The sequence below is a fragment of the Leucopleurus acutus genome (assembly GCF_964270905.1).
Source record: "Leucopleurus acutus genome assembly, chromosome: 3".
Classification (NCBI taxonomy): Eukaryota; Metazoa; Chordata; class Mammalia; order Artiodactyla; family Delphinidae; genus Leucopleurus; species Leucopleurus acutus.
Genome location: NC_139145.1, coordinates 5407016 through 5430057, shown reverse-complemented (window position 1 = coordinate 5430057; position 23042 = coordinate 5407016). Strand labels below are relative to the sequence as shown.

The 23042-nt window shown below is 42.2% G+C and overlaps 1 protein-coding gene across 4 annotated transcripts in view; it reads right to left on the bottom strand.

Moving 5' to 3' along the window:
* The window catches only part of ADGRE1 (adhesion G protein-coupled receptor E1), a 48099-nt gene that overhangs the window by 1192 nt on the left and 23865 nt on the right, over positions 1 to 23042 (bottom strand). For all 4 annotated transcript variants that reach the window (XM_082835787.1, XM_082835784.1, XM_082835785.1 and 1 more), the window contains 10 exons: positions 20891 to 21068; positions 20127 to 20246; positions 17956 to 18155; positions 17326 to 17496; positions 14145 to 14339; positions 11723 to 11958; positions 8436 to 8502; positions 6042 to 6133; positions 2277 to 2445; positions 2059 to 2163 (listed from right to left, as the gene is read on the bottom strand). In XM_082835787.1, the coding sequence (XP_082691913.1) occupies positions 2059 to 2163; positions 2277 to 2445; positions 6042 to 6133; positions 8436 to 8502; positions 11723 to 11958; positions 14145 to 14339; positions 17326 to 17496; positions 17956 to 18155; positions 20127 to 20246; positions 20891 to 21068 (1533 nt within the window). The remainder of the gene's footprint in view (positions 1 to 2058; positions 2164 to 2276; positions 2446 to 6041; positions 6134 to 8435; positions 8503 to 11722; positions 11959 to 14144; positions 14340 to 17325; positions 17497 to 17955; positions 18156 to 20126; positions 20247 to 20890; positions 21069 to 23042) is intronic.

The following is a 23042-nucleotide window of genomic DNA, read 5'->3' as shown; positions in this document are numbered from 1 at the left end:
GAATAAGGAAATTATAGTGTTAGAAAGTGGAAAGCATGGAAAAGAAAATCAAGACAAGGTGCGTGGAGGAAGCATGAACACCAGGGTAGGGGAATAGGAGGCTGCACAAAATACAGTTGTCAGAGGAAATTTCATTGATAAGAAATGACTGGAACAAAGATTTGAAGGACGTGAGGGAAGTGAGGGAGTTGTCCATGCAGGTATCAGGACAAAAACATTCAAGGCATTCAAGAGCATTCAGTTCAAGGTTCCTAAGGAGGAAATGAGCCTGCCATGTTTGAAGAATCTTGAGCAGGCCAGTGAGGGTGGAGCAGAGTGAAGTGAGAGGTCAATTAATAGAAGACAAGGTCAAAAAGGAAAAGAGAGTCAGATCAAACAAGGCCTTGTGGGCCACCAGGAGGACTTTGGCTTTTACTCTAAGGTGGGAGCCATGGAGTGTTGTAGGCAGAGAAGGAATGTGACCTGACTCAGGGGTTCACGAGTGCCCTCTGGCTGCTGTAGGGAGAATAGACCAAAGGTAGGGCAGGGAAAAGGCAAGAGAGGCAGCAGGAAGAACCCTTTTCAGGCTATTTCCATCATCCTGGCTAGAGACTTGGACTTGGACCACAGTGGAAGGAATGAAGGGAAAGAGAAGCGATCAGACTCTTGATCCATTTTGAGAAAAAGTCATCAGGATTTTCTGATGAATCAGAGATGGAAGAGAGTGAGAAGAAAAGCAGAGTCAAGGTTAACTTCACACCTTCACTCGCGAGCAATAGAAAAATAGAGGACCCTATGTGGAAATGAGAGGTAGGGGAATCAGAAGCTCATTTGGAACGTGTTACATCTGCGACATCTATCAGACATCTAAGTGGGGGCATTTGGAAGGTGGCAGGTTATATGAGTCTAGAATTCAGGAGAGGGGGCTAAACTGCACATTATTTATAATTTGGGGGTGATTGCTAATAGATGGTGTTTGTAGCCATGAGATTGGATGAGATCCATTGTGTAGAGGAAAATGTGCGCTTCGAACAAAAATGATGCATTGTTAGAGGATACCCCTTTGGGTATTATCTGATCTATGGTGGAGCTATTTTACAATTCTGTAAATTTTAAATAACTGACAGTGATGGAAAATAATTTCATGGAAAAATCTGTTTTTCCTTTACTTGCACTCTCATTTCAATATTATTGAGATTATATATGTATTTAATTCACATATATTAATACATAAGTAATACACATATATGAATTTTAAATATATTATATAATACTAATAATTATATATGTCTGTATAATTATAATTATATGTATGATTATATTATATATTAATAATTATATATAATGGCTTTATATTTATAATTATGTATAAAATACAAGTATGTATAATTTATAGATATTATATATGAAATTTATATATAATATGTATATTATATAATATAAAATTTACATATTATAATGTGAATAATTATATATAATGTCTGTATATTTACAATTATATGTATAATTATATAATATATAATTATATGTTCTATATATTACATATAATTATCAATGAGGAAACCAGGCAGATGTTATAATTGGTTCAAAAGAGAACACAAGAACATACATATATATAAAGTAGTGATATTATGTGTTATGTATACATTGTGAACACTGTGTACATTATATGTGTGCTATGTGTTATGTGTACATTATGTACATTGTACACATATGTATGATGTAATACACATACACATCTGTTCTTTGCGTTCTCTTGTGAACCAGTTATAACACCTGCTGCTTCCCTCACTGATTAATGAGCAGAATAAAATCCTTGACAGATGCTTATTTTATATCTGTGAGTCACGATTTTGTCTCTTTTAGTTTGCATAGCTACCGAGGGGCAGAGCTGGCATTTAAACCCAGGCAGTCTGGCTCCCAAACCCCCACCCTTAAAGCCCAAACTTTATCAAATGAGTTAATACCCGTGTACGTGTTTAGCTCACAGTAGGTACTCAACATACAGTGCTGTCTAGTATTGCTAAGAAGCAGACATTCTGTCTGACCAGAACCTGCGTACAACATGCAGACTCTCACCGTTTTGGAAGTGGAGGGAACGGATGACAGTACGATCCCTGAGGTCTCGGACTGGGAGCTGGGTTTGGTCTTCCTGGTCATGCATCTTCTGTATTCTTCCCGTACCTGAAGGTGGAGACACATCACGGGGAGTTGAATCACTCTTAGATGCAGGGGCATGTGTGGGCAGAGGCATGAGCCCTGGAAGGAAGGGGACTGGGAAGGCGGCAGCTACCTACCTGGCGGTTGAGCAGACAATGAATGAGGAAGATGAAGGCTCCTTGCAGGCTGTTGATGATGGTGAACAAGTAAGCCATGATATTGGCCATGGGTCCAAACTGGAAAATGCCCAACACCCAGGAACACCCCAAGATGAAGATCTGAGCAAAGGCTTTGAATGTCAGTAACCTGGAGGGGAAGATTTGCAGAGGATAAGGTTCTAGGAGGTGGCTGTTGTCCTCATGGGCCACCACTCTCCCAGGTTTAGCCTGAGGCTGCCACCATGTGACCCGTCACCTGGGTGAGAATAAACGTGGAACAGAGGCTCCAAGCCTAGAGGTAGGAAAATCAAATCCTACAGACATTGAAAAGGCAATTGGCCTACAGATACACATGGACACAAAGATGTGTGGACACATGTATTTAATGCAATATTGTCTGTAGTAATAAAAGGCTAGAAGGCACTATTTACAATAGACAAGACATGGAAACAACCTCAATGTCCATCAACAGATAAAGAAGATGTGGTTTGTGTATATATATATATCTCACATATATGTTGTATATATATGTATATATGTGTGTATATATGTGTACATTTCTATGTGTATATATATATATATACACACACACACACAATGGAATATTTACTCAACCATTAAAAAGAATGAAATAATGCCATTTTTATCATACTAAGTATGATAAAGTATGTAAGTCAGAAAGAGAAAGACAAATACCATATGATATCACTTACATGTGGAATCTAAAATACGACACAGATGAACTTATCTACAAAACAGAAACAGAGTCACAGACATAGAGAACAGACATGTGGTTGCCAAAGTGGGGGGAGGGGGAGGGATGGATTTGGGGTTTGGGATTAGCAGATGCAAACTATTCTATATAGAATGGATAAACAACAAGGTCCTACTGTATAGCACAGGGAACTATATTCAATATCCTGTGATAAACCACAATGTAAAAGAATATGAAAAAAGAATATATCTATCTATCTTTATATAAAACTAAGTCACTTTGCTGTACAGCAGAAATTAACACAACATTGTAAATCAGCCATACATCAAAAAAAAAAAATTTAAAGGCTAGAAGGACCTACCTGTCCAAGAATTTGGGACACATTAAGTGAACCGTGAAGCCATCATATGAAATACTATGAAGACTTCCTTTTTATTGGAGGCAACACTCACATGCCATAAGATTAACCATTTTGGCCGCTGAAAGCGTGCAACTCAGTGGCATTGAGCACATTCACAACGTACAGACATCATCACCATCCAGTTCCAAGACACTTTTATCACCCCAAAAATAAACCATGCACCTATCAAGCAGCCATTCCCTATTTACTTATCCCCCAACTAAAACAACCCAAATGTCCACCAGCAGATGAACGGATGCACACAATGTGGTCCATCCGTATACTGGAATATTATTCAGTCATAAAAAGTAATGAAGCACTGACGCTCGCTACAACGTGGATGAACGTTGAAAACATGCTGCTCAGTGAGAGAAGCCAGACACAAAAGGCCCCATAGTGTATGATTCAATTGATAAGAAATGTCCAGAATAGACAAATCTATAGAGATAAAGAGTAGATTATAAAAACTTTTTTTTTTTTTTTTGCGGTATGCGGGCCTCTCACTGTTGTGGCCTCTCCCGTTGCGGAGCACAGGCTCCGGATGCGCAGGCTCAGCGGCCGTGGCTCACGGGCCCAGCCGCTCCGCGGCATGTGGGATCTTCCTGGACCGGGGCACGAACCCGTGTCCCCTGCATCGGCAGGCGGACTCTCAACCACTGCGCCACCAGGGAAGTCCCTTGTTAGTTGTTTTTAACCTTAGGTATTGATATGATGTAAGCTACATAATATGTGGAAAACACAAAGTGCAGAATAATACGTATAGTATCCTATCATTTATGTAATGGATATATAAGTATAGAATGTTCTGGAAGGAAGGTCAACTTAAGTAATAATGGCTGCTTAGGGTAGGAGGGATCTGGGGACCCAGGGGGTCAGGGGAGAGATAGAGAATGACTTTATATGTGTTCCCTTTTTCACTACTTAATTTTTCTTACCATTGTATGTATTAACTTTGTTTTAACTTTTTGCACTAACTTTTACAAAATAACTTTAAAAAAATATTCAAGAGGAGTGAGGGATTGGACACTGACAGGAAAATAAGTAAAGGACGTTATCAGTTTACTGCTGATAAAAGCTAGACAATGTCTGGTTTGAGTAGGTTCTTAAAATGAACTTTAGTTGAATGATGAAGTTAAGAAAACAAATGGCCTATAAGAATATGAAAAAGTCCCACATCTGTAAGATAAAATATATATATATGAAACTAAAATAATGAGATTGTAAATTTCATATATTAATTCAGGAAAACAATAAAAATGATAAACACTAGTGTTGGCAAAGCTGCAGGTAAACAAGCACTATTGTAAATGGAAACATTTTCTGGAAAACGATTTGCAATATATACTAACAGTGTTACAATCCAACCTACTCTGACTCAGGCAATTTCATGCCTATTATTGTATTTTTTTTGAATTTTATTTAATTTATATTTTTATACAGCAGATTCTTATTAGTTATCTATTTTATACACATCAGTGTATACATGTCAATCCCAATCTCCCAATTCATCCCACCACCATCCCCCCTCCCACTTTCCACCCTTGGTGTCCATATGTTTGTTCTCTACATCTGTGTCTCTATTTCTGCCTTGCAAACTGGTTCATCTGTACCATTTTTCTAGATTCCACATATATGCGTTAATATACGATATTTGTTTTTCTCTTTCTGACTTACTTCACTCTGATAGTCTCTAGGTCCATCCACATCTCTACAAATTACCCAGTTTCATTCCTTTTTATGGCTGAGTAATATTCCATTGTATATATGTACCACATCTTCTTCATCCATTCATCTGTCGATGGACATTTAGGTTGCTTCCGTGACCTGGCTATTGTATATAGTGCTGCAATGAACATTGGGGTGCATGTGTCTTTTTGAATTATGGCCTTCTCTGGGTATATGCCCAGTAGTGGGATTGCTGGGTCATATGGTACTTCTATTTTTAGTTTTTTAAGGGACTTCCATACTGTTCTCCATACTATTATTGTATTTAACAACAACAGATGTGTAAGAAGATTTGCCTACAAGGGTATTTCAAGATAGGATGGTTTATAATAGTAAAAAAAAAAGAAAGAAAGAAAAAAAAAGAAACAACTTAAATGTCCATAAATAAGGGATGATTTAAATAAATTGTGCTAGGTCTTTACACTGAAACACTATAAATAAAAAAAATATATTGTCAACAATTTCTAATTAAATAGAAAAATATTCATTACATGTTGTTAAGAGAAAAATGGTTGTAAAAATAAAATAGTATGATTCTGGTTTTGTAAATATGTACATATAAGTATGCACAGTAGAAGAATTAGAGAATATATTAATAGTTCTAATACAGGAAACACTCACTCCTCCTAGGAACTGTACTAAATGCTTCGTAAGCCACACGAAATGGGCAGTGTTAGCATCTCTGTTCTACAGATGAGGAAACTGAGTTTCAGAGAGGTTATGTAACTTGCCTAAGGTCACACAGCTTTTAAGTGGCAGTGCTGAGGTTTGAGACAGCCTGATCTAGACACTGTGCTATTCCATTTGGGGCAGAGGACCAGGCTTACAAAAGGTACTCAGTGAACATTTGGGGAAAGAAGGAAAGGAGCCTAGAAGAGGAGGGGAAAGGAAAGATGGACGGTACCTGGTGTCTTTGAGCTTGGAGACTTCAGTACTGACGCTAGAAATCTGCTGCCTCAGGATCCACAGTGTCCCAGTCAGGAGGATGGAATTGATCTACAGAGTCAAGCAGAAGGGATGGAGAGATTGGATATACAAAAGGATAATGGCCAGACCATCTATAAAAATAGAACTCTGACCCACAGTCTACAGTAACCACTGCAGGAAGCCACACAATAACTGACCCCAAATGACCAGGACTTGACTAATAATTGACAGCCTCCCTCATTTCTGCCCCTGCTTCCAATTTAGGGCCAAAAGGAGAAAGCCAGTACGTAGTCCTAACCAATCACATAGAATGCCTTGCTTTCAGTTAGCCTGCCCATAGGGTCCCCATGCCTACAGCCTCCAAGCAGGGCACACATGAAACCTTCCCTTTTTTCCTCTATAAAGCTTTCCCACTCATCTGCCTGTTTTTTAGTCTCTGACCAATGCAAGCGCTTTGACAATGCAAGTGGTTGACTCCCTTACCATAGCAGTCTCCTAATAAACAGCCTTTGCTTGCTCTTGGAAGACCTTGGTTTATTTCCACTGGATGCATCTGGGAAGTTAGTATCAAGACCAGTGCCCCATCATGGGTTGAATTATGTCCCCCCACCACAAAAAATAAGATATGTTGAAGCCCTAACCCCCAAGACCTCAGAATGCTACCTTATCTGGATATAGGGTCTTTACAGAGATGATCAAATTAAAATGAAGTCATTAGGGTGGGCCCTAATCCAATATGACTGGTGCCCTTATAAAAAGGGGAAATTTGGACATAGAGACAGACATGCACAGAGGGAAGACAATGTGAAGAGATACAGGGAGAAGACTGACATCTACGAGCCAAGGAACGCCTGAGGCTACCAGAATTTGGAGAGTAGACGGGAACAGATTCTTCCCTATAGAAGAATCAGATTCAGATGGAGAAACAGATTCAGATGGAGCATGGCCTGCTGACCCCTTGATTTCAGACTTCTAGCCTCCAGAACTGTGAGTCAATAAAACTCTGTTGTTCTAAGCTACCCAGTTTGTGATACTTTGTTATGGCAGCCCTAGGAAACTCACACATGGACCCCCAAAACCTGATAGAAGTAAGCAAAACCCCTCTGGAGGAATAAAACCTCAAGAATTCCCAAGATTTAGCTCAGTCAAATATGAACTCACAATTAACAATTACAAATGACTCAAGGAAACAAGCCACCATGAGTGAGAGTCAGAAGACTCTCATCTTGCAGGACTGTAGAATCTAGATTGGAGGCAAGGAAGCAAGGAGCTGGTACTCAACCTCCCCAGGCTTCCCAGAGAGTAGAAGGGTGGCTCCCAGGGGATGGGAAGATGTTGGTCTAAGGGTACAAAGTTTCAGTTATGCAAGGTAAGTTCTAGAGGTGTAATGTACAACATGGTGACTTCTGTTACAATACTGTAGTATATACTTGAAATTTGCTAGAAGGGTAGCTCTTAAGGGTTCTCACAACAAAGAAAGAAAAGGGGAAAAAATGGTAAGTATGTGAGGTGATGGATTTGTTAATTAGGTTGATTGCGGTGATCATTTCACAGTGTATACCTACGTCAAAACATCAAGCTGTACACCTTAAATATATATAGTTTTTGTCGATTAAACCTCCATAAAACTTTTTTTAAATCTCCATGGGGCTTCCCTGGTGGTGCAGTGGTTAAGAATCCGCCTGCAGGGGACACAGGAGCCCTGGTCCCGGAAAATCCCACATGCCGCGGAGCAACTAAGCCCATGCTCCACAACTACAGAGCCTGTGCTCTAGAGCCCGCGAGCCACAACTACTGAGCCCACGTGCCACAACTACTGAAGCCCGTGTGCCTAGGGCCCGTGCTCTGCAACATGAGAAGCCACTGCAATGAGAAGCCCGTGCACCGCAACGAAGAGTAGCCCCCGCTCGCCACAACTAAAGAAAGCCTGCGCGCAGCAACAAAGACCCAACACAGCAAAAAAAAAAAAAAAAAAAAAAACAAAACTCCAGATTTCCCTTTGCCTCTCTCCCACCATTACCCTCTCCAACCCTCCCCACACCACCAACCAATTGCTCTTAATTTCTTCCTACCTTTTCTCTTATTCAACATCTGTACTCAGATGAGAGCAATAGACCCATTCTTACTGAAACACAAAGGATTGATAAGATTGTGGTCCCTTCCAGGGGATTTGCACGCTGGCATTAAAAAAATATATTACAAATCAAAGAAATGACACTCTAACTTGGAAATCTCAGAAATCAAGGTTCAGAGTGGTGCACGCTTTTGAGGAATAAGTGACCAGAGCTTTGCAACATCCACTGGCACTGCTTGATCCCTTGGGTCTCCTTGATCCTCCTCCAAAACACACTGCAACAAGCAATCAGCTTACCACTATAATTGTGCACACTGGCCCCAGGAAACTCCAGATAAACCCTGTCTCTGTATTCAGCCAGCAGCTATGGAGAAAAACAGGAGTCAGTGATTGTCTCAGAGTCCTGACCCTAAAATTACTCACACCCTGCCAGACGTGCTAATGGGAGAGAATATTGGCAGATGAGACCAACGTGAAAATTTTCATGATGGACCAGGTCACGTTTCAGTTTTCCTCTTTCAGCCCTTCTTCCTGGGCGAATGTTCCTGAAATATTCACTTAATGCCTTGTGTGGAGCTCATTTCTCAATCCATAACCTCTGTAACCCCTTTATCCAGACCTCTCCACTAGTATACCTTGTCATTCAAATCTCAGCTCGAACGTCACCTCCTCTGAAAAGCCACTACCGTGGTCCTTTCCTAACAGAACTTGCTGCTTTTTTTTATAGCACCTATCATAAATTATCTTGTTCAGTTGTTTATATATTGTAAATTGTCCATCTTCCCCTACCAGACTATGAGCTGCATGAGAATTTGGACTTTGAACGTTTTATTCATCTCTGAATACCCAGCACTCAGTGCAAATCCTGGCATGGAAGAGGCATTCCATAATTATTTGTTAATAGGAATGAAGCAATAAAGGGAGGGAGGGAAGGAGGGAAGGGAGAAAAAGAAGGAAGAAAGGAAGAAGGGAGGGAGGGTGGGAGGGAGGGAAGGAAGGAAGGAAGGAAGGGAGGGAGGAAGGGAAAGGAAGGAGGGAGGGAGAATTAATTGCCTTTTCCCATCATGCCTCTAGTAGATATTGGCTGTTTTCACAACCTGACAACTATTCTGCCATGTTTCGTAACGGCACCCCAATATTCCTTTAGCAGAAGTGTGCCTTCCCCAGAAAGAGAAGGAAAATAATCAAGTTTGGCCAACCAGATGTTCTCTCCCTGGAATGTAAGTCACCAGTAGTAGAGTGATCAAAAGGCAAGAAAATGTTTACGCCATGAGAAAATGCTGCCCATATCCTTTCAAGGATAACTACTTCAGTAAATACGGGCCAATTTCCTCATTAGCATCTGCATCTCTGCCTGAGGGCATCAGACTAAAAGCTTTAGAAAATTTGTTTCCCCAGGGAGCAGCCCTCAACCAATGGCTGATGGGAGGTAGCTGGATAAATATGCCAGCTCCCTCACATCGTGGGTGGGATAACTGTGGTATGTGCCCTACACAGTCCCCCAGAGGTACCTAATGGGATTGAGCCCCAGTTACCTACAGCAGGACCTGCTCAGGAATGCACCCTGTATTTCCTCCTTCTCTTCCCTGTTTCACTTCCCCACTCCCTAGTGCCTCCTGAGATCATTTCAAATCCTTGCCAATGCTACTCCTCTCTTCCAAAACTTTCTGTAGTTCCTACTACCTAGAAGGTATTCACCAAATTCCATGCCCCCCTGCAATTTCCTCTTCTTCCAATCCAATCCATCTGTTCTCCAAATACAGCTTGAGCTCTCCCTTAGGCAAGATTTGTCCTCACTTAGGTGTACATTTCAGTAGAGCTTTCAAGGCTCATTCAAAATCTACCTCCTCCAGGAAGGCTTCCGTGAACTTTCCAGCTCCCATATGCCCTCATCCCTCTCTGGTCTGTGTCAGGGCTTATACTACCCACACCAACACCAGGCACTTCATCGTGGTGGCCTTGCATTGTCACCACTATCTCCTGACAAGGTAGACCTCACAGACATAAAAAACAAACTTATGGTTTCCAAAGGGGAAAAGGGGGGAGGGATAAATTTGGAATTTATCTACTATATATAAAATAGGTAAACAACAAGGACCTACTGCATAGCACAGGGAACTATATTCAATATCTTGTAATAACCTATAATGAAAAGAATCTGAAAAAGAATATATTCTTATGTATAACTGAATCACTTTGCTGTACACCTGAATCATTGTAAATCAATTATACTTCAAAAAAAATAAATGAATATTTTTTTAAAAGGCAGTCAGACCTGAACTCAACTTGGACACTTACTAGGTATGTGACCCTAGGCAAATCCTGCAACTGTGCTGAGCCTCAGTTTCCTCTGTAGCTACCATTTATTAAGCGGTTACTTTAGTCACTGTTGGTCTTGGGGCCGCCATGTACCGTAGCACAGGTTGTGCACCGCACAAATCTAGAGGGCAGTATTAAGACTGTAGTGTCATTGAATGGTGTTGCTGTACGCAGTGGAAACATAGGAATTTTGTTGAGAAATACCAGAGATAATATATATTTGTAAAGCTTACAGGGTTTAGATTATGAAGGGCACTCCTTTAACATGAATTCCATTCCCTCAGCCTTTATCTCATGACCTCACCTGAAGTATAAGCCATCAGCAGGCAGGGAGGAAACCTAGATATTTAATCCCCCAAACACAGCTCAGCAAAGTGCCTATAGCACCAGGGTGATAAACAGGGGCCCTGGGATTGGAAAGACCCAGATTCAAGTCCTCACCCTGCCACTTTTTCACTGTGTGATAGTGAGAAAGTCTTTTCACCCTTCTGAGGCTCACTTTCCTCATCTGTAAATTACAATAACAAGGGTCCATCCTAGGATGAAATGAAGTAACTCACTGAATTACAGTCTCTACCCTATCCACATACTACTTGTCCTGTCACTTACCTAATTTTTCCCTCAAAATTGACTCAACTTTTTACTTATACAATGGAATCATGTCTATACAATGGAATCATGTCTGTGAAATCATGAGTTTGATATGCCAGCAGTTTTTTTCTAATGCCCTACAAAATAAATACAAAAATATTGTTTAATTAGGGCTCACTAGCATACTACCTAAAATCTTGTCACATAGAATCATGTGATAAACCTACCTCACTTTAAAACAGTCCATGGCAATAATGATGGTGGTGAAAATAACATTTATAATGCTTTACACCGTGCCCAACACGGTCTAAATGTTTTGCAGCTAATAACTCACTTAACACTCACAACAACACTACGATACAGGCATTGTCACGTCATTAGCTTGCATTTAATAAATAATGAAATGAAAGCATACAGAGTTTAAGTAGCTTGCCCAAGGTAACACGGTGGTGGAGCCAGGATTCAGACCCAAGCAGGTTGGCTCCAGAGTCCACGAATTGAAACCTTGTGCCATCAAGTTCATTGTTTACATCACCACCATCCCTGATACTATAGTGCAAACAATGGCTCCTGGATTTGTGCAGTGCACAACCTGTGCTACTGTATATGGCAGCCCTGAGACCAACAGTACATAAAGTTAATGATTTTCAGGGAGAGAGAAGGATGTCACTTACCGATTGTACACCCCATAACCTTGTGGTTGTATGACGGCAGAGACAGCCACCACCAGCGCCGGGAGCCCGTAGCCAAAGGCACAGAGATACCTCATCTTGATGTTTCGAGAGCTGAAGTAATTCACCACTTTCAGGTTCCTGGCCATAAGGAAGAGCATCACAGCCTCCACCAGCATCCAGAAGAAGCAAGCGAGGAAAAGGTAGTGCAGAAAGCCCGCGATGATGGCGCAGCCCATCTGCAGGGAAGAATCGGGCACGTTCAGGATCCCCTACTCCAGAGAGCAGGTTCAGAGGAAGAGGGCAAAGGAGAAGCTACTTTGATTGGAAATCCCCAAACACGGCCCCTTCATTCATTCCACAAGTACTTATTCTTCACCAAGGATGGCTCCATCCTTTTGGTAGGGTAACCGATCATCCAGCTTTGCCTGGTTTTCTCAGGACGTATAACTTTCAGTGCTAAAACTGGGAGAGTTTGGGGGGAAACAGATATATGATCACCCTTCTTTTTTTTTTTTTTTTTGCGATACGCGGGCCTCTCACTGTTGTGGCCTCTCCCGTTGCGGAGCACAGGCTCCGGACGCGCAGGCTCAGCGGCCATGGCTCACGGGCCCAGCCGCTCCGCGGCACGTGGGATCTTCCCGGACCGGGGCACGAACCCATGTCCCCTGCATCGGCAGGCGGACTCTCAACCACTGCGCCACCAGGGAAGCCCGATCACCCTTCTTCAGGGGATGGTTGAAGATATGGGGGAGGGGAAGGGGTCCACAAACTACAGCCATGGGTCGGCTGCCTGTTTTGTAAAGAACGTTTCATTGACATACAGCCACCCCCATTTATGTATTCTCTATGGCTGTTTTCACACTAAAACAGCAGAGCTGAATAGTCACAGCAGAGACCATAGCAGCTGCAAAGCCAAAGATATTCATATCTGCCTCTTCACAGGAAAAGTTTGCCCACCCCTGGTCACGTGATGAGAGTGAGGCGCACTACTAGCCTTTAGTTCTCAAGGGGTCTGGAAAGCGAGACATCCCGCAGTGAGAGGGGTAGTTCTGCATCAAGAATGATCACCCCCGGGGCTTCCCTGGTGGCGCAGTGGCTGAGAGTCCGCCTGCCGATGCAGGGGACGCGGGTTCGTGCCCCGGTCCGGGAAGATCCCACATGCCGCGGAGCGGCTGGGCCCGTGAGCCATGGCCGCTGAGCCTGTGCGTCTGGAGCCTGTGCTCCGCAACGGGAGAGGCCACAACAGCGAGAGGCTCGCGTAACGCAAAAAAAAAAAAAAAAAAAAAAAAAAAAGAATGATCACCCCACCTGAAATGTCAGTAGCGCTCCCTTTGGAAAAACCCTGAGAGCCTACTGTTTCTGGCACAGTTACTGGGGGTAAACTGGCTAAAGTTCTTGTTCTCAAGGGGCACACGGTCTCGTGGGGGAGGTAGATACACAATCAGTAAAATAACCCAAAATATCAATATGGTTTCAAATAGGTGCTGAGAAAGGAAGCAAAACAGAGTGATAAGGAGTAGAATTTCTCAGCTGTGGATGCAACTAGAGGTTATCATACTAAGTGAAGTAAGTCAGAAAGAGAAAGGCAAATAACATATGATACCACTTATATGTGGAATCTAAAATATGACGCAAATGAACCTATCTACGAAACAGAAACAGAATCACAGACATAGAGAACAGACTTGTGGTTGCCAAGGGGGAAGAGGGGAGGGAGAGGGATGGACTGGGAGTTTGGAGGTGGTAGATACAAACTATTAAAGATAGAATGGATAAACAACAAGGTCCTACTGTATAGCATAGGGAACTATATTGAATATACTGTGATAAACCATAATGGAAAAGACTATAAAAAAGAATGTATATATGTGTATAACTGAGTCACTTTGCAGTACAGCAGAGATTGGCAAAACATTGTAAATCAACTATATTTCAATAAAAAAAGAATTTCTCCACTGTAGCATTAATGATATTTGTAACACTACTGCCAGATTATTTTCTGCTGGGGGAAGGGGGGCGGCTGTCCTGTGCATTGTAAGGTGTTTAGCAATATCCCTGGCCTCCACCCATTAGCTGCCAGCAGCATCCCCTCCCAGGGGTGACAACTAACAACGTCTCCAGATATTGCCAAGTGTCCCCTGAGTGAGGATGGAATCATCCCAGGTGAGCACTAATGGCTTAAGGAGTAGTAGGAGGGACCACTACAATATATAACATGATCAGGGAAATAATTTTAAACTGAGACCTATCACAAGATGGAGTCAACTAGGTGAGAAGCTGGGGAACGAGTATTGAAAGAGGGCACAGCACATGCAAAGGTCCTGAGGTGGGAAGTAGCATAGAGGGAGTTGGGTAAGGATGAGCAGAGGCAGATTCGGAGATGATGGGGCTGGATGGGGACACAGCCTGAAGGATATGAGACCTGATTGTCCGTCTTGTCTACACCGGTGAGGAAGAGAATCTTGGCCAAGAAGAGGCACACGCAGAGGTGCAGGTGGAGGTAGGTGGTGTGGTTTTGGATGGTACGACACAGCAGGAAGGTGATGATGGCCACGGTGAGACACACCAAAGAGATGATCATGCCCACGTGGCTAATGATGTACAAAGTGAACTCCATCTGTCAGGAAAGAGATAACTGTTGGTCTCAGAGAAGGATCAACATACCCCCCCAGGCAGGAAAATGAATTATCCAGCCTCCTGGCTTGGATATATAGAGCTTGGAGGCCTTTTCTCCCTCTGACACTCAGCGTGAGCTAGATATTGTTCATCTTCACCCTTTGGCATCCATCAGCACCCATTCTCACCCCTGTCCTATGCCCTGTTCTGCGAGGGCAGGACGTTTACAAATGACATTTCCCATGATCTCTTGGGGGTTAAGATCCTGAATGTCATTTATGTTCTCCAGTGAGATGTATGCATGAAGGTTTTCAAAGGCAGGATGGAGGCAGACACCAGCCTTCTGCAGACAGGAGTGAGCTGTGGCTGGACTCCACCTTCCGACTATCCGATCTTTAATCTTTAATTTCCTGGATGTGGGGTGAAATGACAGCTGCAATTTTTGGCCTCTGCATTATGGCTGCAGAGGGGTGATCGTGAAGCCAAAAATCCAAATGGCAGCCCCCTGACTTCAAGTCCTCCATCCCTTCCTGTGATTCTGTGAGCATCCAAGTCCCTGTATTAAATACTTTTCTGCTTGAAATACCTTGAGTGGTTCCTGTTTCCTGCTCTGAACCAGGACCGATAATAGGTGTTCAGAGATGCCCCAACTTCTGGGATTAGAAATGACAAGTTGAGTCCTTCTCTATGCCATAATTTGTAATTAATTTTAAGTTTATTTGGGTGCTTTCTGTGTGTTAAAGATATGCCAGGCACCATCTCATGAGCTCTTCTCTATGATATTGTGATGTAGCAGTTAAGAGAACTGACTACAGTTTTAGCTGTTTGAGCTTGGGCAAGATACTTAACTGCTCTGTGTCTCAGTTTCCTCATCTGTTAAAAAGAGGATACTAACAGTAACTACCTTATGGAATTGTTCTAGGAGGATTCAGTGAAAATACTTAAAGTACTCACAACAGTGCAGGAAACATGTATGATATAAATGTTAATTTTCATCATTCTTTTTTCTTTTTTTTTAATGAAATGTTGATGCTTTTTAGTTTTGGTTTTTGGCTGCACCTTGTGGGATCTTAGTTCCCTGACCAGAGATTGAACCTGGGCCGTGGTAGTGAAAATGCCAAGTCCTAACCAGTGGACCGCCTGGGAGCTCTCACATCATGATTTTTCACTTGTTCTCATTTATTTATTTATTTAGGCTGCATTGGGTCTTTGTTGCTGCACGTGGGCTTTCTCTAGTTGCGGTGAGTGGGGGCTACTCTTCGTTGCAGTGCGCAGGCTTCTCATTGCGGTGGCTTCTCTTGTTGCAGAGCATGGGCTCCAGGCACGCGGGTTTCAGTAGTTATGGCACACGGGCTCTAGAGCACAGGCTCAGTAGTTGTGGCACACGGGCTTAGTTGCTCCGTGGCATGTGGGATCTTCCTGGCCCAGGGCTTAAACCAGTGTCACCTACATTGGCAGGCAGATTCTTAACCACTCGGGCACCAGGGAAGTCCTTCTTGTTCTCAGTTTTAAGGTGAAAGAACTGGGCTCAGCTCAGAGAGGTTGAGTGACTTGTCCATGGAAACACAGCTAGGACGTGACAGAGATGGGGCTTGAAACTAGACTAGTCTTGCTCTGGATCAAATACTCTTAAGTTCTAAGCCTTACATTCCTCTCAATAGCATTTAGGACCTCCCTGACAAGGAATAGAACCTCCCACCTGGTAATATAGACAAGGATACTCACCACAGCACTAATGTATATTCTCTCTATCGAATCTAACCCCTCACCAAGGCTTATTTCAGGTTCCATCTCCTCCCTGATCTATCCCCAGTTCTCACTGACACAACACTCAGTTTCTACAGCACAAACTCTTACACCATTTACAGGCAGACCTCAGAGATATTGGAGGTTCAATTCCAGACCACCACAATAAAGCAAATATTGGCAATAAAGTGAGTCACACGAATTATTATGCCCAGTGCTTATAAAAGTTATGTTTACACTACACCATATTCTACTAAGTGTACAATAGCATATGTCGAAAAAATGTACATACCTTAATTAAAAAATATTTTACTGCTAAAAAATGCTACCATCGTATGAGCCTTCGGTGAGTCGTAATCTTTTTGCTGGTGGAAGGTTTGAAATATTGTGAGAATTACCAAAATATGATGCAGAGCGTGAAGTGAGCAAATGCTGCTGGAAAAATGGCGCCAATAGACTTGCTCAATGCACACAGGGTTAAAAAAAAAAACCAAGTATCTGCAAAGTGCAATAAAACGAGGTATGCCTGTAGATGATTCTGTAGAAAGAGACCATCCTGGGTCCAAATCACAATTCCACTAATTACTGGCTTCATGACTAGACTGGCTGCTGAGCTCCAGTCTCCCATCCTGCAAAATGGGTCTAAAAACACTTAAAACAAAGGGTCCAGGGCTTCCCTGGTGGTACAGTGATTAAGAATCCGCCTGCCAATGCAGGGGACATGGGTTCGAGCCCTGGTCCGGGAAGGTCCCACAGGCTGCAGAGCAACTAAGCCCGTGCGCCACCACTACTGAGCCCGCGCGCCTAGAGCCCATGCTCCGCCACAAGAGAAGCCACCACAATGAGAAGCCCGCACACCACAATGAAGAGTAGCCCCCGCTCGCCGCAACTAGAGGAAGCCCGCACGCAGCAACGAAGACCCAACACAGCCAAAAATAAATAAATAAAAATTTAAAAATATAAAAAAATAAATAAAGGGTCCAGCCCATAGGAGGTGCTCAGTAAGTGGGGTCTGTGATTGTCAACGTGCTTACACCTGTTTAGGGTCATTTATCGTTTTATATACGAGTGTCATGGCTTCCCAACCAGACCATGAATTCTCTAAGGGCAGAAGTACACCCCTTCTATCCCCCATAACCCCTTCCCACAACACCCAATGCCATGAGAGGCATACCACGGATGTTTAGTCAATGTTTTCCCACTGGATCTGGGGAGCTAGAGTACAGAGCATCAGTACTGACCGTGAGCTCCCCAGCAGCCATGATGATGGCCAAGTTCACCATTCGATTACAGCTGCAGCCAGTGTGCGTCTCAGAAACTTCAAGGACTGCACAGCCAGATGGTGTCCATCTACCTCCTTCAACATCTGTGCTCCAGGAAACGCAGATGGGACTCTCAAAATTCCGCTTTGGCTGAAAATTCAAAGGCTTTGGTTACCTGAGAATCCCTCTATTCAGGAATCCATTCAGGATTCAACTTGATCAACCTCACGAAGACGTGGGTATGTTCTGTAGGGAAGGGAGAAAAATGCTGACATTTCAATTGCAGTAATGAAAAGAAATGTCTCGGGTGCCAGACCTGTCTCTACCACTAACTTGGTCATAGCTAATGTAAATATCCGTGTAAATGTTCCTGCATCAGCATGACTTAATCTAACCTAAACCTTGCCCATTGATGAATGGGGAAATGCCACATAGAAATAAGAGAGCTCATTTTTCTCGTGGTGGCTTTTGGGAAGTGGCTTGAGTTATCAGGAATTGTGGACGCTCGCTGCTTTAATGGGTCCCCATCAAAAATGAGAGGTAAGCTCACTTGAGAATGGGGAATTCTCAGAATGCAGATGGGGGTCCAATGGAAACCTCTTCACAAACCTCAATGTTCTCCAGGGTGTAGGTGACTGGTTTAGAGAACCCGTCTTTCTTCTCTCCTGTTATGATGCCCCCAGCAATGCGAGAATTCAACTTCAACTTCCTCTTGGAGTTGGCCAAGTGGGTCTGAGGGTCTTGGAAGAAGCGCTCATCCAAAACGGACTCCATACCCGCAAAGGAGACAAAAGCCACCCCGTTGACCCCTGCAATTTCCCCCAAAAGCAAAAAAAAGGGGGGGAATCATTTGCTCAGTAGTTATTATAGATGACCCAGCCCATCCACACACATCCACACTTTCATATCCCATGCATCTCTGCACCGCTGGCTCGCTCTGAGAATTGAAACACCGGTGGGCTTCCAGGTAGGTGAGCCTCACCTACCAGAGGCTCTGGTACCAAAGGTATCATAACCTTTAAAAAAAAAAATTCTCGAGGTGCTATCACCTGGAAAACATCTTGGCTACATTTAAAAGTAAATTTGAATTTGTGTTTTTAAGGAACAATTCAACTCAGCAGTGGGAAATAAGTTCCCCTCCCACATTTATGGTTATTCTTGTTCAGTGTCTTTGGTGGGTTTCCGCTTTCAGTGTTGGTGGTCTCCAGGGATGTGTCCTAGCCTGTTCCTTGTGCCCTCCAGAGAGCATATAGATCAGGGAGTGATGAACAATGACCTACAAGCTAATCTGGCCATTGCCTGTTTTTTGTAAATAAAAGTTTCATCGCCACACAGCCTCACCCATTCATTTACATATTGCTTATGAATGCTTTTGCACTATGACGGTAGAGCTGAATCACTGCGACAGATTGTATTGTCCTCAAAGCCTAAAATATTTACAAACCATGCTCTACGGGAAAGGTTTGCCAATCCCTCGTACAGATTAGCACTGTCTGCCAGAAATATCGCATAAACCACATATGCAATTTTACATTTTCCAGTAGCCACATTTCAGAACAGTAAAAAAAAAAAAAAGGTCATTTTAATTATATATTAAATCAATACCTACAAAATATTACCATTTCAACATGTAGTCAATATAAAAAATATTAATAAGATAGTTTACATCCTTCATCTTTGGCACCAAGACTTTGAAATCCAGTATGTATGTCACCTTCACAGCCTAACCACACTTGAAGTGCTCAATAATAAAACATGACCAATGGCTGCTGGATTGGACAGGAAATGGCTTGACACTCCTGTACTGTGAGATTTTTTTTTAATTAATATTTTATTGGAGTATAGTGGATTTACAATATTGTGTTCATTTCTGCTGTACAGCAAAGTGAACCAAACATACATATACACAGATCCACTCTCTTCTAGACTCCATTCCCAGAGATAATTTAGTTAATGTCTGACTTCCCTAGCAGATGGAAAACTCCCTGAGGGCATGGGCTATTTCTGCCTCTCCCATCACTTTTTTTTTTTTGGCCACACCTTGCGGCATGTGGGATCTTAGTTCCCCGACCAGGGATTGGACCCATGCCCCCTGCATTGGGAGTGTGGAGTCTTAACCACTGGACCGTCAGGGAAGTCCCCCTCTACCGTCATTGATTCCCTCACTTCTTGGCACAGGTCTTGGCACCTAGGAGGTGATCAATAAATATTTGCTAAAGAAATTAAAGTTAAAAACAAAATAAATACATGCACCCCAGTGTTCATTGCAGCACTGTCTCCAATAGCCAAGACATGGAAGCAACCTAAATGTCCATCGACAGATGAATGGATAAAGAAGGTGTGGTGCACATATATGATGGAATATTACTCAGCCATAAAAAAGAATGAAATAATGCCATTTGCAGAAACATGGATGGACCTGGAGATTATCATACTAAGTGAAGTAAGTCAGACAGTGAAAGACAAATATCATATGATACGCCTTATAGGCAGAATCTAAAAAACAATGATACAAATGAACTTATTTACAAAACAGAAACAGACTCACAGACTTAGAGAATGAATTTATGGTTACCGGGGTAGGGGGAAGGGTGGAGAGGGATAGATTGGGAGTTTGGGATTGACATGAACACACTGCTATATTTAGAATAGATAACCAACGAGGGACTGCTAGAAAAAAATTTTTTTAATTTAAAAAAGTTTTAAAAGGTAATAAATAAATATTTGCTGCTTGAATGCCCAATAACCACCCTCTCTGATTCTCAGGAGTGGGTCTGTACCTGTGGATTCAGATTCTTCGATCGTGGAGCACCAAATCTTCATCTCATCCCCTTTCGCTTTCAAACTAAAGACCTCATTCTCTTCAGTGCATCCTCTGTTGATAATTTTGCTCTCAATGTCTAAAAGGGAGAAAGGGAGAATTTACAGGAGGTCACCCAGAAAGTGGGTCTTGAATTTGGTTTCTGGCCAAGAAAGGGACGCATCCCTGGTTGCAAGAGAAGGAAAGGACAGACAGAACGATTGATCACGGGAAAGATCCTGAGGCCCTCAATGAATGGCAGGAGGATGGCAGCACCAAATAAATGAGAAACCCAATTGGAACTCTAGGAGTGAGCGCTCACATCCTCAGGGGATGCGTCAGGGAAACATGGGCTTGAAGTCAACAATGATGGAGAGCAGCAGAGTCATGGCCCTCTGACTGCTCCAAATTTAGACAGGTTTTCCAAAGCCAAAGGAAATTGAAAGAGTCTGGAGCATGCCCAGCAGAGTAGACAAGAAGGGTTCAGGTTCCACAGTCACTAACTAGGAGGCCTGGCTCCGCCACTCACCAGCTGTGTAAACTTGACCAGTGACTTAACACAATGCCAGGCACTCGATAAATGGGAGATGTTGTTACGATAATTGGACTTGCTTTGCTGTACGTTCAGAGGTTTGAAACAGCTGGGGAACTGGTATATGGGAAAGCCATGCAGAATCACATGGCCAAAGTCACCCGTCTAAATCAGCCCCCAGGTGTGACCTTGACGCGAAGGCTATGTCCTACCTAAGTGGTCCGTCTGAATCGTCTGACTGACATTCGCCGAGGGTTTCAGAAGAGCTGCTAAAGTCGTGCTTTCCACGCTCTCCAGTAAGACTGTGGCCAGGGAAGATGTCTTCTCTTTGGTGAAGTTGGACCACACGGATGTTTGTTCAATCACAGAGGCAAAGCTCTCAGCCGTACTCTGCAAGGAAAGGTGTGTTTGCTCTCTCTCGCGCTCTCTCTCTCTCTCTCTCTCTCTCTCTCTCTCTCTCTCTCTCTCTCTCTCTCTCTCGCTTTCTCTTATCAGTGAAACAGCAGCTGTCCCCTCTCTCATCAAGAGAATGGGTTGACAGTCTAGGATAATGAAGAATGTAAAAGGACATTCACTCAGCCTCCTTTTCCTGATTCGAGAAGCCCCACTGGGAATGCAAATTGATGTAGCCTTCGCGGCGTGCAGTAAGTCAGCACTTGTCACGGCATAGATTGCACATACCCCTTTGACTCAGCGATTTCCCTTCCAGGAATCCCTCCTGCAAGAAATTCTTAAAAATTGTGCAAGGATCTTGGCTAATGGTGTGCATTTCAGTGTGGTTTGTGATAGCAAGAATTCGGAAAGCCTGAAAGTCCAAATGATTGGTTAAATGAAAGATGATAAAGTCAAATCATGGGATAGTATACCGCTGTTAACAAAAGAATGACTTTATATCTATGTATATGAACAAGCAGAAAGGTCCATGAGCTGTGATCAAGTAAAGCAAATTACAGAATCACATGTTACATCACCTCCTTTCGTTTAAAAAGAACAAGTACTTTAATTTAAAAGTTTATATTTATGGTATTTATGTTTCCGTCACTAGTGGAGATTTTAAAATAAATATAATGAATACTTATGATGAGCCAAGTATTAAGTGCCTTATATATACTAATTTATTTAATTTTATGAAGATACTTATGAGATAGAAGCTATTATTATTTCCATTTTGGATGAGAAAACAAAGATACATATCTAGTAGGTAGCAGAAGCAAGATTTGAACTTTGGCAGTCTGGTGTCAGAGGTGGAATCCTGAATCACTGCTCTAAACCACTCATAGTAGGTTCTCAACGTGTGCTTCAACGTGTGTGTGTGTGTGTGTGTGTTATACAAGCATTCACAAAGTAAAAAAAGATATGGAAAACTATGCATCTAAATGTTAACATTGGTTATGCCTACGGAATAGAGTTGAGGAAAGACTAGCAATAATAATATTGATATTAATGCTGATACTGTGCCCTTGATTATTGCTAATAAACTGACTATAAAAATGTAATCCCAACAAAAATATATGAAGAGAATCCACAAGCTCACAACCTAATAGATGAAAGGAAGAAATTAGTTGAATCCAATCCAATGGTGAAGGAAATTAACTAAAATCTTAGCAGGGAAACCAATTTCTATGTATCCAAATTTGATGATAAGAAGATGAAAAGAATTTCAATAAAAACTGGATCAGAGTGAAACTTGAGAGATGTTTGTCTGGGAAAAACAGGATGCACTGAGTTTTGTAACCATATCCCAAATGAAAGGCATGAGTTTGGGGTCCCTCCCCACCGACAGAGCAAAAAATCTCAGCTAGAATCATCCTGAAAAACTGTGGTTCTCAATTCTGTGGCTGATGAAATCTCATCAAAATCCCCTTTGACATTAAATCTCTTCTGTTTAGCTAGGAAGTTTATTTTATATCCTCAGGAAAGAAAAAAAAATAGCAAGCAAGCTAAAACTCCATAGTAGTAATACTTTTGTGTTAATTTTACAAGGTTTTGTAATCTTTGGCATAATTTGGAAATCTATTGTTTAAAGGGCTGGAAAACTTTGACACATTAAAGGAGACCAATTAACCACATGATTTCATGGCAAAAAGCTATTAGACGTGATTTTAATATGAACAATTTAAGAGAACATGGCTGTTGATACACCGTATTACACATTTTTAAAAAACTCTGAATTATTATATTTACGCATGTGACTGGGTGGATTTATGAATCCCTTAAGGGCGTAGTGACCTTGCCTTTTAGGTTTGTAAATCTTCCTCATTAAGTACTTAAAATCTGGGGAGAAATGAGAATATTCGTAAACATGGTAGAAAATGTTTGAGGGAATTTAAATAAATTTGTTGAAAGGGTTCATTGTTTATACAA